This window comes from Aythya ferina (genome assembly GCF_964211825.1).
Source record: "Aythya ferina genome assembly, chromosome: 1".
NCBI lineage: Eukaryota > Metazoa > Chordata > Aves > Anseriformes > Anatidae > Aythya > Aythya ferina.
Genome location: NC_140296.1, coordinates 81,788,992 through 81,808,619, shown reverse-complemented (window position 1 = coordinate 81,808,619; position 19,628 = coordinate 81,788,992). Strand labels below are relative to the sequence as shown.

The following is a 19,628-nucleotide window of genomic DNA, read 5'->3' as shown; positions in this document are numbered from 1 at the left end:
TCTGTCCCAGGTTTCAGCTACGTAATCAAAAGGTAATTTTAGCACCATCTCCGGACATCTCACTCTGTTTTTGGTTTTCTATCAACTCCAGCATGCTCTTTTCACGTGTTCTACATAACGTGGCTAGTAGTCATCAATAATTAGTGACTGGTCACTTGTTTTCCACCGTCTCTGAGGTAACTACTAGTTGAAAAATCCAAGCCTTCATTCTTAAGAGTCCAGGCTCACCTACAGCACTAACACCCCTCTCACATTGACCTGCCCTGCAGTGGAAGAAAAATAGTGAGTTCTCCCAAGACAAAAGGGGAAGACAGCACCAACCATAATACTAACAGGAATAAGGCAGAAGGCATTCTGTAAAGCAGGTTGGACACCTGGAGGAAGTATCTTATAAGGGTCTGGTATTCAAGAGGAAGAAATGCATCTGTTGGGAAAGCATCTGGTGTTATGTGGGACTCTGGCTTGGTGACAGAGCGATACTAGAAGGGACTGAAGGCCACAGCTGTGGTTAAAGAGCTGGGAGGCAAGGAGCTGAGGAGAAAAGGCTGATCTATGAAGAGGGAATTGAGATAGCTCAGTAAGAGTCTAGGACTGATGGGAAGAAGCTAAAAGTGAGAATGCTTGAAGGGTGATAATTTGCTGGACAGGGAAGCAGTGACTGAAAAAGTCGACTGGGGCTGAACAGGTGAGCAGAATGAAGGACCAGCTCTTGTATAAATCATGCTAATTCAGGATTTCCATAACTTTCAAGTTCTTAGCCCGGCAGCTGTGCTAATACTCTCTTAGATAGTGGCTGTATGTATGTTGGTATGATGTTACAGGTCAGCCTGTATGAAGGCATGCTTACTGACCTCTTTCATGCCTTTTATGGAATGCACTTGCATGAGAACTGGGTTTTTCTTCACCATTTGTCACATTAACTTCTGTTACTTAGGCCCCCTGTGTAAACCTGAAGCAACAGTCCTGTGTGTAATGTTGCAGTCTGAATTTCTGTAACAACAAGGTAATGTCTCAAGAGGATTATGACTCCAGTTCGAAGAAGCAACTGAACAAACTTTCAATAATAAAAATGTTTTCTTTTACTGCTTGGAGCCTATAACAGCATAGCATCAAATTATGAGCAGAATGGTGTATTTTCAAAGCTTCATGGAAAGTTTAGCTTCTATTTTTATGTATTTATTTTGAAGGTAGCCCTGTAAAGAGAAACATAGTCTTAAAGAAATTCCAAGGGCTTTTGCTTCAACATAAGAAATTGACTCACCTCAAAATCTAGTGGGAGCATTTGTTATGTCTGGAAAAAAAATATGGTTTTAAGCTACAGAGGGATTAGAAGGATTTATCTATATATTTATATAGATAAAAGAATCGTTAACTATTCTGCACGCTGTTTTTACACAAGTGGGGGGACAAGCTGTCACCTATGTACAAAGGGCTTCCATATTAAATAGTATATCAGTTGAATTTATTAATCATTCAAGCATTTCTGTGTACTGTACTTTTGATCTTAGTGCACTAAAAGAGCCTGTGTACTTGTGTTTGTTATTTTACTCTATTGTGTCACACTATCAAGTAATTTTAAAGTAGGAGAAAATTTGCATTAAGTGAAACACGTGTTTTTTTTTTTCTGCCTAAGCTGCTAGGGAGCAGCAGATACTGGAGAAGGAGAGGAGAGCAAAACTTCAATATGAAAAGCATGTGGAGGAACGATGGAGAAGACTGGAGGAACAGAGGCAGAGAGAGGAGCAGAAGAGAGCAGCTGTTGAAGAAAAGAGGAGGCAAAAGCTTAAAGAGGAGGAGGTAAGGTCTGCTGGGATTCATACAACAGAGCAACTGTATCTGTTAGCATTACAGATAGCGGAATATTGACATGCACAGCAGGTTTCTTTCTCTTTTTCTCGTCCCAGAGACGTATGGACATTACTTTGTGAACTGCACCCATGTATCACCACAGCCATAAATACTCTTCTACTGCTTGTACATCGAAAACATTTTCCCAAGCTTTTTTTGTCCCTTGATTTTTGTCTGATCTCACAAAACAGTCATCTACTTACACTAATATATCTGGGATTCTGATTGGCAGGTGGTAAAGCAGCTACATCCTGGAAGGTAGCTTTTAAAGATGAGTGTTTCCATAAATTGGCACGATTTTGTTTACACTTCCATAAATGCAATTTCAGTTGCATGGGCAGTGTAAAGAAATTAGTATTTTTCTTTCCACGGTAACATATAATGAGAAATTCTTAAAGTAGTGAAGAATCTAGTCTGACTTAAATCTGTAGAACAGAAATAATCATAATACCTCTCTTCTATTCTCTCCACTGAGATCATTTAAGGTCCTTTTTTTTTTTTTTTTTTTTTTTTTTGTGCTCCAGTGAGTCCAATTTCTGATGCTGATCTCTGGTTGCAGTGTGTGTGTGTGTCACTGCCTTCACCACATTCTGTAGAAAACATCAGCACTGCGACTGCAACTGATAAAGAATTAATGATTTTAGGAAAAGGGGACAGTGGTTTAGGGGAAAAAAAAAAGCAAGAGAAGGTATTTCCTTAGTTTCTGTAGAAAAAATGCCCTAGAAATCTGCAGTTATTAGCCTTCCCCCCCACACCTTTTGATCAAGTGTCTTTGCAAAAGAGATGAAACACTTCCACGTGGGATCAGAATAACAGGCTTCTTTGAGTGTGTATTTTTTTTCCTCCTGTGTTTGATTCTTCTCTAAATTTTCTTTTCAGGTTACAGTAAATTATATCCTGCCATTCCTCTTTCAACTGTAACATACTGTTTCTGGCTTCTGCATAATTAGCTGAGAATTCATTTTAAAATGTTTTGTCATGTGAATAGTTTAAAATTTTGTTATGAAGGATGACAAAAACAGAAACAAAGGCTTAGGAGATCTATCTCCTCCCACAGTAACATCATTGACCTGATGTTCTCCTTCCCCAGTACTGCCAGCTGTGATAACCTTTTGCAGCTAAGCAAAATCGATCTCCATCATGGGGGATGTAGAGGAAAGTGGCAAGTACAAACACTTCCAAATCCCTGTCCTCAAAAACTGCACTGGAGGGGGGCAGGGAAGGGGAGGGGTGTGGGCAAAGTGAGCAACTTGCCTGCTTTGCCTGCCTGCATGATTTACCCACGCTGGAGAAATGGAAGGGTGGGTTGTGAAACATGAGAGCTCCCATACTGGGAGACTTCTTTATTGACTGAAGAAAGGGTTGTTGCCTCCAAGTCTGTGATCATTGAATGAATACCAATGCTCAAAGATCTGCTCATTCAGCCCATCCTTCAAGCTTAAACTGTCCAACGCCTTGCATGGGCTGAGGAAGCTGAGGAAGGGCTACTGGGGGCAGGAGGACAGGAGAGGGTGGGTGCGTGTTTGGGGTTGGGTTATCCCTGATGGATGGGAAGATCCAGGAGTTTCTGAAGGAGGGAAGGGTACATGGAGTAATAATCTGTAGAGAAGAGGAGGATGAGGGAAGAAAGGGATCGGGAAGAGGAGACACCACCACATCCTGGTATTGCTTCACAGCTACTTGTCACTCTTTCATTTCTCAAACTCCACTTGAAATTTACTAAAGGATCTGCCAAAGCCACCCCCCAGCTCTGATGAGCCACGGGTTTCTCCCCTCTAATCCCATATATGCAGTAGTAGTGGAGGTCTGAGTAAGGATGGTGATGAAGTCACAGCCCCATGGGCATTGCAAATCACTCATTCCACCTGAATCATTCTGGACATTTGAGGTTGTCTTTGCTGGAAGAGCTTGGAGCCTGTATTTCCCACACCCTGTGGGTTTGTGACCTGGCCAGTGAGCCAGCACACTACAGCATATGCTTGGTGTTTCTTCTTTTAAGACTGGTTTACTTGGGTGGGGACTGGAGCACTGATGTTACCTGCCCATCAGGTGTCTGAAGTGCCCAATAGAGAGATTTTGTTCCTTGCTGTCTGCCTTATTGGTTATCCTTCATATCTTCCTTGGGTGTTGTTTTTTTTTTTTTTGGCTTTTTAGCACAGCAGAAGGCAGCGCATATCTGTGACAGGAACAGGTTATATAAATCTCACTCTAAAAATATTGTTGTGTCTGTAAGAGTTTGAGAAGTGAATGGCTCTGATTCATTTTGTTCATTAGAGCTTTCTATGCTCAGCTGCTTTGTATGCAAAGGCCTTGTCAAAGAGGAGGTGACCAAAACTTGATTTATTTTGCTTTTTTTCCCTCTCCACTGCCAGATAAGAGGTGGCAATTTTGTATTAATGGAAAGAGAGGTGTTCTAGCAGAGTTATTCTCCAGGGCAACTGGAGCTCCCTCAGAGTAAGATGGAAGTGTTTCCAATTCCTCAGGCAGAAAATGAATAAATGTGCCTGAAAATCCTTGCTGAAAGTACTTGCTCTACATTTACTGCAACTTTCATATCTGGAGAGGTATTCAGTAGCAGTGCTGCTCCCTCCGCGTTCTTTTTAAAGCTGCCTTCTCCTTAGTGTAAGCAATCCCTGAGCCTTGAGGAAAGAAGAGTGGTGGTGTTCAACTGGAGGTATCAATGATTTACTTTAAACAGCAAGCAGCCAGTTGGAGTTCAGCCAGCTGAATAAAAGCAAACTGGTCCTCATTTGGTTAATTTTTCCCCTTTTCCCACCTTGAAGCTTCCATGTGCTTTGGAAGTACACTGTAAATAAAAGCCTTCCTACACGTAGTATATTGGGAAGTCTCTTTAGAAGCAGTGTTCTTCTGCTCATGTAGTCCATGAAACAATACATGGCCCATACAAGTGATGTTTGTTAAGGGTAATAGTGTGAATAGGAGTGAGAGCACCCATATAGCACCCAAAATTAGTTTTTAATAAAACAATCAAATGTTGTTAAGAAGGGAACTGATAACATGTTGTACCGATCCTACCAATATACTACTGTTTAAATGAATAGCTACTAGTAAAAAGCTAGACAGCATCAAATCTAGGCCAGCATGCCAACTTAAACAGATCAATGTTAAAAGGAAAAGAACATCCTACAGCACCGGGAAGATTTTTTTTAGTTAGATGTTTATTTTGGCATGTGTCCAGTGCTTGTTACATTTGAAAAAAAGTATGTGCTTAAACACAAGGTGGAAAAACCAAGGTGGATGGTATAGTGACAATTACTTACTTTTCTAATTATAATATATGTAATTAATAAACACCTTTCAAACATCTGGTAGCAGCTCATATAACGAGTGGAATTCAGTTGCACAAGTAACACAGAAATTTTGCTGCAAGCTGGTTGAGATTGCTATGCAAGCAGTCTCTTGATTGCTCTGCAGTGGGCATGAGGAGAATTTAGTCCTCTGTGTAACAATGAGCATCCTCTCTGCTGCTGTGTGCTCTCCCTCTGCCATTATTGCTGCTCCAGCTCCACACGTACGTACAGTAATGCAGAGCCTTCATTTGTCCCGTCCTTTTATTCTCTGATGCACACGCCCTTTTTCTGTGTAAGTCTTCTCTTTATACACACCCATAATTTTAAATTGCTGGGGGTAGAAATGAGTTATATTCAGAAGGGGTAGTTAAAAAATGATTTTTTAAAATCTATTTCCTTTCTTTAAGTAGAAAACAATAGCTTTTTTGTTGTTACGTGGAGGAGCCTCTCTAATAGAAGATGAGGCCAACTGATAAGATCAGGAGACAGCTACTTACATACGGCACTGATGAATACAGAAAAGAAAGGGAAGAGTTTTTCCTCTCTAATCTTACATTTGGGTCTTTTAGATGTTTTATTGCAGGTTTAAGGGAGATTGGTTTAGAATTGTTTGCACAAAATGAGTCATAATACTTGTAAAATTATTTTTTCTTTGTTTTCGCATCTGCGTCATGTTTTACATAAGTAAAAGGAAAGTACTTCAGTCAAATTATTTGTATTCACAGTTCAGGTTTTTTTGTTTTGTGTTTTAATTCAGGCAGCCCAAATGTTTGTTCTGTTGTTTAGTCTGAGAAAAACACGCATGAATAACTATATGGGCTTTGGAAAGCAACATGTTTGTTTAGTTACCAGCAGTAGATGGCTCTCTTTTTATGCTTTTACTCATTCTTAAGTTAACCCACGTGTGAAGCTTGTACATTACATGTTTTTTAGTGCAAGTTAACTATATACCCAGTGCAGAGATTTTTCTCAATCTATAGCAATTAGAATTCCCAAACAAGGGTCAGACAGTTGAGTATGTCATTAAGAAGTTACCATGTCTATAACATAGGAGGGGTTTTCCACAGTGTTTGCTGATGAAGAAACGCTTTGTCTTGCTGTTTAGTTTTTGTCGCAAAAAGATTAATGTATGAGCTGTTTATGCTATGCTTCTGTGCATCTCGGTTGTTCTCTTTGTCTTTTTGGCTTTGTTTGGCTTTTTAATTTTAACATTCAGCCTTGTGCTAACTTAATGCTTTTTAATAACAGACCTTTCTTTGTGCAGAAGGTCTTCATATTGTTCTTTATCTAAGATATATCTGCAGGGTTTCACGTGGCTTAATCATTATGTTCTGCAGCACTTTAATGAAAGGCTCTTTGCAAATGAGAATAAATGATGGCTTCTCCACGTTGAGTAATTGAAGATTTCAACCTCAGGATGTGTGTGGTTTGAGCTTTCATATACGTATGAAATGAAAAATCATTTATTTTCTTTATATTATTTCATCATATACATTGTTTGATTCTTAGAACAATGCCCTCATGGTAGGTGGTGTAAGTGTATTCGGTGGTTTCCAAGCTGGAACATAGTGCTGGGCTTTGCTCCGAGCAGCATTTAAAAAGGTCATAAATCACCCAGATAATTGAAGCTTGTCTGCTTTCACACCATCTCTTTTATTAATGTGCAATGATATTAATTAGATATGGAAAGAAAGAAGATTCTGTAGAATTGTATGCTTTAATAGGAAAGGAGTGGGAGGGTTGTTTTATTTTGTTGCTAGAAACGTATTTTGGGGTAAGAGCCATAGTAGAAAAAAAGTAATGAAAAGAAGTGAACTGCAGAGAACAGGTACTGAAATAACAGGTTTGAAAAGAGTACAGAAAAGGGCCTGAAATAGAATGAAATTAATGTTGAAGGGTGTGTAGTTAAAAGTGGAAAATATGAAGTTGAAATAGTGAGCCAGCACACATTTTAAATGTGAAAATTGAATCATTAAGTAGCAAGGAAGGAAAGATTGTGCTACAGGGCAGTGACTTTGGTTTTCTAAGACTGGGAGATTACTTTCTTTACGTGTCCAAACTCTGGACAAGAAGTGATAGAGCATTCAAAGCCATGCGTGTTTTCTTCTTTTTTTTCCTATGCTATTATTGAAAGGTCTGTGCTTGAGCTTTGTGATGCTTCGTGCATGTTCTCTTAAGGGGGTTTAAAAAAAGAAAAAAAAGGGAGGGAGGGAGGAAGGACAATGATTTTCATTCCTGCCTACCTGAACACTGATGCCACTGACTGGATAGGAGGAAAGAAAAAAAGGGGGTGTAAAGGAGGAAGCAGCTGCTTTCTTTCTACCTGATACACCATAAGCTAAAGATACGGAAAGAAGGTAAAAAAGTGAGTTCGGAACAGGGGACCAGAAGATTGTTTTCCTGGAGATGGCACCAAAAATGGTAAAAGCAGGGTGGGTCAACTGGCCAAAAGGTAACAGAGAGCTGAGCGCCTCTTTTCATTCCTTGTCTGGAGGAATCTGTGATGGAATTTATGGTGTAAGTGATAGGTGAGAAAATTAAGAGAACTTGAGGACGAAAAGATAGCGGTTGGCTGTTGGAATCAGTGGGTAGTGGGGTTGGCTGAGGTGGGAAATCCTGGTCAGAAATAAAATACTGGAAGTCGTGGTGGTGGAAGAGATTCCTCAAACACGTGGAAGAGACAAAGGCTGTTGCAGATACACTCCCAACAGCTTTGGGGTATCAGCTGTTACTGAAAGTCAGTGACTACAGGTGATTGCAGGAAGGTAACAAAGTTTATGGATGGTGTACATAAAGGTTCCCAACACGCTAGTTACTGGAGGTGCCTGGTGTTGATGTCTGGTCTGTTGGAGAATACAGGGCTTTTGTACAGACTGAAGGAGATGTGCTTGAACAGTGACTGAGATTTTGTGATTAAAATATGGCAGGGAAGGGTATAGGAGACCTAGACTGAAGTCACGAGTCAGTGAGAAGAAATAATCTGGCCAAGAGATGCAGAAAGGCTTTCAGTGCAGTTGGGCTGAGCTATCAAAAGATGCAGGAGGTGGCACAGGGGATTGGTAGAAATGGAAGGAGCTGTGATGTAACCACAGAAACTGTGTTTCTGGGGTGAGAAGCCTGCAAGAGAGAGCTTGAAGTAAATAGAATGGGAGTTTTATACAGGATGGGAAGGACATAGCAAAGGTAGTAAGTAAGCAATAGGACGAGAACTACTAATAGCATCAAAGGGTTAAAAATGATTGGGGCAGGAGCTGGAGGCACGAGTAAAGACTGCTCCTGGACCAGGAGAAAGAAGAGGTTGCCAGAAGTGAGCAAGGTACCAGGAGGAGGAAGGAAGGAAGGTGGTAGGTGATGGAATGGTGGGTGGGTGGGGAAGACCCAGGTTTTATGGGCTTGAAAGGAGGAAGACAGGTGCAGAGAGAGTTGCCCCAAAAAGTCATGGAGAATCTGGTAGGGAGAGGAGGTGGCAACAAAACTGAGTAGAGGTCCATGAGAGTTAGGAGGTGGTGGAGTTGAAACAAAACCATACCTAGCTGTTGGTTAAAGGTAGAGCAGGATTTGGAGAGGGAAGGAGACTTCTTGTTCTTTCCCATCTGAAAATCCTAACTCATCAAGCCTTGGAGAGGAATATGGAGGTTCATGAAAAAAGATAGCTCAGAACAGGGTGATCTGGGCACGTACTAAAAAAATACACGGGAGAAAAAAGGAAAAAGAAGCAGCTTTTAAATGCCTGCAGCTAGACTGTAAAGAAGATAGTGGAAGAAAAGAGGGAGTGTTCCCCAAAATAAATAAATAAATTGACCATCCTGCAAAGTAACCTACTTTGGGTTTGAAGGGATCATTTATCCGCGTGGCTAGGAGGAGCCACTGGCATTGCAGCAATTTAGCTGTACTCAGAAAGGGAGTGGGAGAAATCCCGAGTTCTGCATAGACAAGAAGGAGTTAATGCTTGTCGAGCATTATTCTTATACAAATTAAGTCCAGGGCACAGCAGCAGCATCACCAGCAGGAGCAGATGCTAGGCAGTGATGCAACCTGTGTTATTTACTTAGGCCTCTGTAGTGACCTCAGTGGCTTGCAGACAAAGGATACACATATCTGGAGGTAGGTAGCATGCTGATACCTGCTTTATTCACCCCTTTTTCTCCTGTTGGAAACAAGCTCCTGCAAACATCCTCCATCGAGCATCAGAGGAACAGCTTATTTTTAGCATGGTTTTGGAACGGGAACTAAAAAAAAAAAAAAAAAAAAAAGCCCTGAAAGAACTGATTTCAGTTTTTCTCTGTTTTTGTGCAATTGTACCCAGGAACGTTTAGAAGCCATGATGCGGCGGTCCCTTGAACGCAGCCAGCAGCTGGAACAGAAGCAGAAGCGATGGTCGTGGGGAGGAGCACTGGCTGCAGGCTCAGGAGGGAGAGACGGTAAGGGAAACAGGCTGCCTGCATTGCAGATCCTGAAGTGCAAAATGCATGAGGTGCTGGAGATGGTAGGGAGGGTGCGTTTTATAGTTAGTGTGGTGCTGCAGGGGCTACTGCCTCAGGGCGTGAATAAATGCTCTGTAATTGCTCGCCAGGTTCCCTCTCTCTAACACTTGCTGGGGAAAAAAGGTCACTCCTAACTTTAGGAATGCAAATCTTTTTTAATAGAGTAATCAGAATCTGTTTTGAGGATGACAGATGCTAAAATCAAAATTAGTGCTCTTTCTCCCTTGTTTTCTTCCCCCGCATTGTCTTCCCACGCATACAGTTAGCAAATTTAATATTCACTAAAGGACTAAGTGCTGTCCAAGCCTTGCAAAAGGCGATCTGTCATTGTTTGGTACTTCTAAAAACCTAACGGGAATTTCTAGATGACTATGCAGCATCTTCAGTTCAATTTTTTTTTCTCCCGCATACTTTTGCTGTCGCTCTTTTTGATTTGACTTCAGAAAAAATACTTTTTTTTCATGATCAGTCATGTGCTGCTTTTATATTTTGAAAATATGCATGTTTTCTGTTTTAAATCATAATTTATTTTAATTTGCCAGGTTTTAGTAAATTGTAGTTATAGGGAAACATATCCATGTTTGCGTGGCAATGACCTTTTTTTAAAACAGTGTGTAAGTATAATTAACTCTAAAATGGCAAACTGTTTCATGTCTTAATTTTCATGGAATGCCATCAAAAAAGCCAGGAAATTAAATATATATGACAATAAAAAGTCTTTCATACTCTGAGAAAGAATCCGATTTGTCTTTGTGATGCAGTTTATGCTTACTTCCACCTCCCCCAACTTATTCAGTAATTTCTTTCACCTCTTTTTGCTCTGATTTTTCTGCTGTGTAGGTGAATCAGAAAATACCCCACCCCCTGTTCTAGGTTTAGCTGCCAACACCCTTCCTCCAGACCCTGTGACCTCTACCGCTCCTGCTGATTCCTTCAATGGTATTTCAGAGAATCACAGTACCATCGTGTCTCGTTTATAACTGTTCTAATCACCGTAAACCATCCACTGATCTTGTCCTCCCTAACCACTGTTTTCTTATTATTTCAGTCTGATACTCTCCAGCATTACCCTTAGTGATGTGGACCAAGTGTCTTTTTTAATTTCCTTTTAATTTTCTCATGTGGAGCAGTGCATGCCTCACATTCCGACACAGTAGAGGCATTTCATGATTTTCGCACTAACTGTAGACTTCTACAGCCCAGATTCTCATCTCTGTTAATTCTGTGGGTCCTCTGTGTTTTTTTTGTGTGTGTAAATGTAAATATGCATATATTACAGTTCGAATGTATGTGTGCAGGTGCTGTTTTGAAAAAAATCAGTAGGAGAAAATGTGTTACGGAGTCAGCGTTTCGTCAGAGCAGTCCTCTTTTCAAATCTCAAGGGCCTTTTTCTGCAGTATTTTCAGAATGAGCACACTCATGGTATAAAGCACACATGGTATAAACAGCAATGCTATGTTTTCAGCCTCTTGAAGTAGGTTTTGGCCATGCTGGTATTTGTAACAAACTCCAATAGTTGACTTTGTGTTTAGGCAATCGCTTTTTGTTTTCTTTTGTGCCTTTCAATTTTATCTATCTTAGTATTTTTAAGTATTCCCCATTAAAAGACAGCACTCCAAGATTAAGAACGAATTACGTATAGGACTTCTAATTTTGATTTAAAATGTGCATGACATTTTGAAAATGTAATGCAGCCAGTGCTTTAAGAGCTCTGTTCCTTCTCTCCCCCAGGAGGAGGAGCAAGGCTTGACTATTCCTTCTGCAGAATGCAGCCTATTGATTGCTGTGCCCATGCTCTTGCAGAACTATTTCTGCACAAACATTTGAATTTTTGTACTAATTGTTGTTCATGCACAAAGATTTGGATGTGCAGCTGGTGTGTGCTACCTGCTTTACAAAGCATTGTCTGCTTTGTAAATGTAGAGAATTGTAGTTTACTGTAATAAGTGGAGGCAAATCTTGCAGACCCCACTGAGGGGGTTTCTGGGGATGTTATAGGGAATGCAGTAATTGAGGTGCTGCAGATTGGGGCCACATATATGTCTTTAGTTGAAAGTTTTTTGTTTCTGAAAGAAATTATTTAAATTTAAAGGGCAAAGCATTTGTGCTTTGCTGTGCTTCTGAGCACCATGCAGTGAGCATCATAGAGGAGTGCACTCTGGTAATAATATTTGTTGAACAGCATTTTCCAGTCATTCTGCTGAATAAATGGCAAGGTAGGAAAAGGGATGTGCTCAAACAAGCTTTGTCAAGCAGTGAGAAGAAGTAACAGGAAAAAAAAAAACACACACACACTTGGAAGAACCAAAAAGTTCTTCCCCCCTCTCTTTAGGTAACTTTCTGCTTGTGCTGATACTGATTATCTTGTGTCAGAATGGCTTCCCTCATTCAGACCTGATACATAGCTATTTGCCTGTGGCACTGTAAAACACAGGCTGTTACGTACCTGAAATGTTAAATTCACAAGCAGAAAAGTTGCATCCCAAAGCATGTCTTAAAAGACGCTGGTCATTTGGCAGTCAGACGAAGCATACCTCATGCCTTAGTCATCCAGCGCTGTGATCAGTGGCAAGGGCCATGAGTACAAATGCAAGGTTAATTTGGGGAGTTTATCAACGCTGTGATAAGAATACAAATATCTTCAATGCGTCTCTCTGCAGCATGTGACAAACTTTCAGCTTCTACAATGAACCTGCCAAAGCAAATGGAATCGCCAATCAGTAAGCGCCTCTCCTCTTCCACAGCGGCAATAACACATTCCCCCGACAGAGGCAAGTGAAAATGCTGGTCTCCTGCCAGCATAAACTCTCCTTCTGCTTAAAAGCAATTCTTTCTGTCCATATATCTATGCAGCTCTCTTATGTCTATGATTCAAAAGCCATTAAACGCTTGGGGGGCTGTAAGTTAACTATTGATATGGAATACGATAAAACAGTTCGATAGCCTGTCCCAAGACTATGCTACCTTGCTGGAGATCCTAGGCCAGGGACAAATGCTGTGGTCTTGGCTTTTTTTGCTGTTCTTTTTTTGTTTACAGATTCTTTTTTCAACTTTTGATACTGTAGCAAACGAGATTGTACATGCTGTGACTGCAGCGATTTCCCATAACTCTACAGCTTGTAATCTTTTAGCCAAGTAATGAAAAACAAAGCAAAGCAAACAAAGCTGGACAATAGATACTATTGGCAGAAGTACCTACGATGAGTCACTTGGGAGACCTCAGCCTGGTGACCAGAGTTTCAGAGCCCTTTAATTTGGTTTGAAGCCCTGATCCATGAGACACTCAGCAAAAGATGATCATCTTGCAGGATTAGTGGTTGCTGAACACTGACTAGGGGACTGAAGGATTTATCCCTCTGAACTGTTTGGATTTTTTCTGTTTTGTTTTGTGTGTCTTTTTTTTTCTCTTCCCACCTTTTCTCTGGCCTTTTTTTAATTCAGAAACAAAATGCTGACTGAAATAAGAGACAGTAAAGGCTCATTTCTAGAATGAAAAGCGAAAATAAATTTGATTTCGTTTCTGAATTGCTTAGTGAAAACTCATCAATAGCTTTGAGATTATTGTGATATGTGGCTTTACATATGCATGCAATAAGAACATCTATAAATATCGTTCTTATATAGTTGGTGCTTATATTTAGAGGGTAGAAGGGAATGCAGGCATATTGTATAAGTAAGATTTATATAATGCAGTGAGACTGCAAATTTTAAATGCATTCCAGTATGGTTGGCACACTAGAGCGTAGCTGCGCTGTTACACCAACTATTTCACCTTTCTACTGGGGAAGAAAGCAAGTGTTTCTCATGCTGAGTCACGAAAGGCACCATTTTGTGGAATGGAACACTGCTCTGTGTGAGAACAAAATGCTACATAGCCTTAACCTTACTGTATTTATTGTACAGGTTGAAAAATAATTTAAAGTGGTGGAGGAACAAGAATCCCCTTTTCAGAGGGAATGAGAATTACCTTTAAATACGTAAAATCTCAAACACTTCAAGACTTTCATTTCATTTAATCATTTCATTGTTTTGTTTCTGTTACTTTAACATAGTTTTTGTTTTGTTGCATTTTAAATTTTATTTTATTTGCTCCCATCCTTCAGCTCACCGCATGCATCTTAGTCCAATGGAAAACTTTATTGTTTCTCGGCTGCTGACTCCCACACAGTCGTCTTTAGCCAGAAGCAGAAGTACATTAGTGCTTTCTGAGCAGTACAATAATCCAGGTAAAAATGTGAATTTTTGAAACCATTAAGGTGTGTTTTGGGTTGCATTTGAGTAGTTGTCTAAAGAAAGTGGAGTACTATGAACCAAATGACAATTTGTATGGTAGCACAAAATAGACTATTAACTAAGCTGTTCTTGTTAGTAGTGTTGTCATCTTTTACATCCAAATAGTATGCAGAACAAAATTCCCAGTGTACCATTTGAGCCTTTAATATTTTTATCAGGGTTACAGCTCTTTGCTGTTAAATCACTTTTTGTCTTTAACTCCGTGTGTATGTCTATTATTTTTGTATGTATGTATATACATACAAAAATACACATATTAAATTACATTTACTTAAAGGAGAAAACGTAGACACATTGATTTGGAAGGTATAAGTTCTAGAAAATATTCCTCTTTAAGAAACTAAAAGTTAAGGAAGATAATTACTGTTCCTGTTTGTAAATGGCGGTCTTAATAAAATCCTTATTTTGCAAACATGAAAAATTAATGTTTCTGGTCCTGCTAATACTTAGGCACAGGCCTGACTTTGAGTAATTCCTAGTTAAAAAGTTATGCCTGCTGTCATAGTGTTCACAGAAACAAGGAAAAAGGTTTAATAGCTTTTCCCACACTTTTATTCAAAAGCAGAAAAGCAACCAAAAAAAAACAACTGTCTGCCAAAGGAAACTTTTTAAGGATGAAACTGGTTAGACAGTAGATAGATTACCATTTTCATGTTCTATATTTTCATTTGTTGTAATTGCAGTAGGCTCAGGTCCTACATCTGTGATTTTTTTAATACAAAACATTTTAAAAATTAATTACAAAGTAATTGTACTTTCCTTTGTGCGTTACTTCTTGTTGTAGTGCATAAGGATGTTGGTTTTGAATGACCTGGAAATTACTTCCCTCAGTTTTAAATTAAAGGTAGCACCTGCTAGGAGCAGAAATGTTGTCATACGGTACTTTGCCCATGAGAAAATTCCCAGTTTACTTACTATTCAGGGAGCAACTACTGCCAAGACTGAAGAAAAAAAAAAAAAGCCTACTCAAAACTAGATCAGAATAGTCTGCTGGAAACTTTCAGGTGAATTGCTTGGACCATCTATTGCTTGGATGTTTTCTATGTTGTTTGATATTGAAGAAATCAATAGGGACTTTCTTTGTCCTTCTCCAGTCATTTTGTTTGTAAACTCTCAGCCTTATCTCCCTCGTCATCACAGAGTTTTTAAAGTAGCATGCTGGCATGTCTGACAAGGATGCAATTTGGCCTGCAGATCGCCTTTTCCCTGAGCTGAAATTAGAACGCTGATTCTGGGAATAACTCTGAACCAGCGTCCTTTTGTCATTTCTTTGCAAGGCGATCGACCTGTAGCACAGATTGTAAAGAACATCGATACCCAGTGTCCATTGATGGTTTTGACAGTAGTTGTCAGCAAAAAGGGTGAAGGAGGATCTCTTATTTGAGGCGTACTTCTCTCAACAGAAGTAACTTCCAGAACAGGGAATAGGGTCTTTATTTTTCATAGTGGATACCATGCCTCTGAGATCATGTTTGGGTCAAAATTACTCTGCTCCTGCATTTTCTATAAGTTTAGAAATGAGGGTTCTCACTTTTAAGACTCTTTCTTTAAGGCAAAGCATTATTACCATAACTCAAGATATTCAGGCAAACAGTTTTTATTGGAAGATTATAATAATTCATTTTTTTAATGGTTGAAGTAGGAATACCTTAAGCAGCAATCAAGTTTCTGAACATTTTTATTAACATCTAACAAAGTTTTTGTCCAGTTGTTGGAAAGTCAGTCAAGGAAAACACAGCCCTGTTAAACTTGAAAGCACGCAAAAAGGCATCAGAAGAGATGATATAGGAATGTCCTCGATATTTGAAAAAAAAGTGCTCTCCTTAAAATTTGTGTGTAATTAACATTTTTCCAAAGTCAATATCCTTCGTGACCTCAGTGGAATAAAGTAAGGCTGTAAACACTGTCACATGGTTACATGTGACTGTTGATTGTTCTATATGTCTGTGAAAGCTTCATCTTAGAAAGCAATATGAATGAAAAAAAGAGTAAAATATCTCATTTTTTTTAAAACCCTGTTCATATTGCAGGTAAAAAAGAAATATCCAGAAAGAGTTGCCTTGTAAACTGCAGTGCATGTGTCCTATTCAAACCTCATATTTGCCACTAATGACAATAACTGAAATACCTACAGCAGCATTTATTTAGAATTTATTTAAATAATTTAAGTATTATTCTGAAGAGCAACTGAGGTGTTCAGGAGCCTTGGCCACGTTTAGGCTTTTTAAAAATACAAAAAAAAACTTTATTCTTTTATCCCCTTTCCTGTTTCACAGTATTTGTTCAAAAGCAACCCAGCTAGAATTATTTTATTACACTTTTTTATCATATTGACAGGAAGCCAGAGTTTTCAAAAGATAAAAGAATCATAGTCACAGTAAAGTGATTCAAAAAGTATATGAGAGTGGTATGTTATAGATATTTTTATTTTTTTTTTAAAAAAGTCTTACAGAATGTTACTTTTAGTTGAGGCATTTTTAGCAAATACGGGGCTATGTTGAATGTGTTACATAATGTGATGTTTGTAAATGCTTTTTTAAAAACTTTAAAACAACCTTTGAATATTATAACATAGAAGTATGCTGTTTTCTCCTCTCCCTTGCTTCCTCTGTCTGTGCTCCCTTTTACTCTTGCTATTGTACTATAACTCTTTAGTATTCCATATCTGTCCTCGTGTAGCACCAGCTAGTCCTCTTAAATCTCCCTACAAGCCTTCCCCCACCCGAAGCACAGACAGAAAGAAGGCAACTTCGCCCTCCACTTCGGATGCCATGAAAGGGGCGGCTGCAGCTGAAACTACTCAGGTGGGTTTAGAATGTTCTTGATTTCACTTCTGGGTAAACTGACGTGGCTTCTGCTTGTTGGCTTTTACTTTATGTTCATAAAAATAAAGTGATGCCCCTTTTTGTAAGAAAGTAAGTCTTGCATGTTTTCACATTGCTGTTTTCACATTCCTGCTTAGTTACATTTTAATGTTTTCCTCTTCCTGGGAGTCAATGTTAAACAATGGTATTTGGAACACCACCTTTATTTTCAGGGGAGTGAGATTTCTGGCGCTGAAGTGCATACATCTAGAATTGCCTGTAACCTCTGAGAATGGGGATGACAAACAGGATCTCTCTACTGCATATGACTGACTATAAGTCAGTCCAGTCTTGCTGGTTAATTAGCAAGCTTCACATATTTTGGTAACTTGCCAGAAGTATTGGCCATGCCTGTCTTTTATTCACGTTGCTCTTGTAGACATTTCAGATGCTGTTTGCTTAAAAGTTGCATTATTGATCCACTCTAGTTTCCAGAAAACCAAAGGCAAATAAATCCTTCTCCTTCACTCAGTTTACACAACATAAGACACATTCTAGAAAACTTACGCTAGGGCTGTAAATTTGTGTTTTATAAGATCCTGTGTCTTGGAATAGTTAATATCAAATGGGAAGGGGTTTTATGCTGTCTGAATTGGGTGCAAGTGAGGGGACCAGAGCTGGGAGCTGAAGTTTTGTGTAGTCTGACTTAGGTGCAAGTCACAGTGTTACATCCAGCACCATTTATGTGGTCATACTACTGACCATGTCTAAGAGAGCTTGCAGTCTGATTTTGGTGTAGACCCTCTACCCTCAGGAACTCCTGGAGATACAGTGCTCTGATATGGTTTTTTGTATTTGCAACTTGAATACTATGTCCATAAAAGACATGATTATTTTTTCTATATATGGGGAAAAAAATCATGTCAATTGTGAGTTGCTGTTTAAAAAACTTATGTATGTTACAAAAATCTGTTTATGCCATCTTTTTACTATATCTATCAAATACGTTCTTGAAATGTTGCTCATAATTATGGAAACTAAAATGAATGGTGTTTCTAGACTGAGAAAATAAAGAAAGAGAAGCGACCCTCCACACCCAGTTCTTCATCTGGTATGGGATCTCCTCTGAGAAGGTCTGATTCTCCCGCTGCCATGTCCAGGAGATCTGCGTCACCTGCAACACCTAAGTATGCCTCTCTGGTCTAATACACTTTGAGTTTCTTTTTACCTATAAAAAAGACAGATTCCTGAGGAACTTCCTTTGTAGTATTGTATATAATCCAGTTAATTTTATCCATATATATTGCTATGTAGAGAGAAGTAGATGAGCAGATACAATATATGTAAAATTGTGTTAGTGGTCACTGGAGATATTCTGCCTTTTCGCAGTCATTTCAAATTATCCTTGTCCAATTCATAGTTCCTGTGAAATTTTACTAAACGTTTGTTTTTAAGAATGCTTTTTGTTTTATATGATTTTGAGCAAATGCATAGAGCACAATTACTAACTAGAAATTTCAGCATTTAAAATGTTTCCTATTGCTGGCATTACCATCTGGATCCATCAATATACTTAACTGTGTGTCATCTAAACCATCAGTTTTAATCTTTGTTTACTTACATACCTCTTTCCCCCACCCTGCACCATGCAGAGCTGTAGGCCTATGGCATGTGTGGCCTTACTGCCAACTGAGTTGCTTTTCTTAGTTCGCTTTTTGCACACTCTCAAAACTGTAGTCTGTGCGTACAGCTCACAACTCCCAGGTCTTACCAAATGTCTCTTCAGCTTTCTTTGAACAAGATATTAAGTCTGGCTCAAATGCAGAAATTGTCTCTAAGGCCTAACCGTCAGCAGTAGTTGTCTGTTTTTTTCTGTTCTAGACCCTGTTCATGGGTCCTGTGTTGGAAATGATCTCCTTAGGTCTGGTTATAAATATTTTTTCTATCTGAACCTGGCTATGTTCTGGACCACTCTTGGTGATCTTTCTGACAAATTTCTTCTGCTTCAAGAGCTAGCTAGCATTCCTTCTCTGCTTCATCTTGGTGTGCACAGTCATTTAATGGAGAAAAGATTTTGTGTGCGCATCTGGTGTTAAACAAAATGCAGGAAATCATCAGACTATGGACGTTCTTTCTGTTTCAGATATCCCCTTGCATGCAATGTGAAATTACAATTCTTGGTTCATATTATGGGCCACAAATGCTCAAACTTTCAATATTATATCTAGAATATCATCACATTCTGAACTATATAATTTTGTAAAGAATGTAATGGTAGCAAATGTTAATGGTGAATGGCTTTTTCAGTAAAATTTTGAGCAGATCATGCTACGGTTGGCACTCAAAAATGTACAGAGGAAAGGTCACACTAAAAATGTATATTATTCTAGAGGTTGCTGATATTTTCTCTTCAGAATGCGTTTTTCAGTTTGGATAACCAGTATGAAAGACATACCAAGAAACATGTGTAGTTAAAATGATTTGCAGAAAATGGGTTGCTGAGTGTGAAGCGTGTCGTGATGGGCAGATACTGAAAAGGCTGGTACAGCTCGTTCTAGAGACATGGAGGTGGGGAAGAGGTTTTGTGAAACAGGTGCTTCGTTCTCCATGAAAAGAATATATCCAGTCTTAATTTGTAGAACTAGCTTCCATAAAAAGTTAGGCAAAGATTTAAGGTGTTTTATTTTTTTTCCTCAGATATGCAAATGCAAATTATGAGAACTTTTTTATAGGAAAATATTTTTTTCTTATAAGGAATATAGACTCTGCTGTTTAAAGGAAGAAGCAGGTGCCATATGAGGAATTAAGATGCCTTCTAGTGGGTTTCTCTGTGATTGTAAGCCCCAGATAGTTACCCTTTTTTTTTTTTTTTTTTTTCTCTTTCTCTC

General features: G+C 39.0%; 1 protein-coding gene across 12 annotated transcripts in view; it reads left to right on the top strand.

Moving 5' to 3' along the window:
- The window catches only part of MAP7D2 (MAP7 domain containing 2), a 75,616-nt gene that overhangs the window by 40,473 nt on the left and 15,515 nt on the right, over positions 1 to 19,628 (top strand). For 3 of the 12 annotated variants that reach the window (XM_084506365.1, XM_084506361.1, XM_084506366.1), the window contains exons 3-9: positions 1,634 to 1,797; positions 9,466 to 9,580; positions 10,484 to 10,582; positions 12,304 to 12,414; positions 13,747 to 13,869; positions 16,592 to 16,740; positions 17,800 to 17,927. In XM_084506365.1, coding sequence (XP_084362491.1) covers positions 1,634 to 1,797; positions 9,466 to 9,580; positions 10,484 to 10,582; positions 12,304 to 12,414; positions 13,747 to 13,869; positions 16,592 to 16,740; positions 17,800 to 17,927 — 889 coding nt within the window. Of the gene's footprint in view, positions 1 to 1,633; positions 1,798 to 9,022; positions 9,264 to 9,465; positions 9,581 to 10,483; positions 10,583 to 12,303; positions 12,415 to 13,746; positions 13,870 to 16,591; positions 16,741 to 17,799; positions 17,928 to 19,628 lie in introns of those variants that run through there. The other 9 variants (XM_084506370.1, XM_084506367.1, XM_084506363.1 and 6 more) reach the window with 8 other exon arrangements.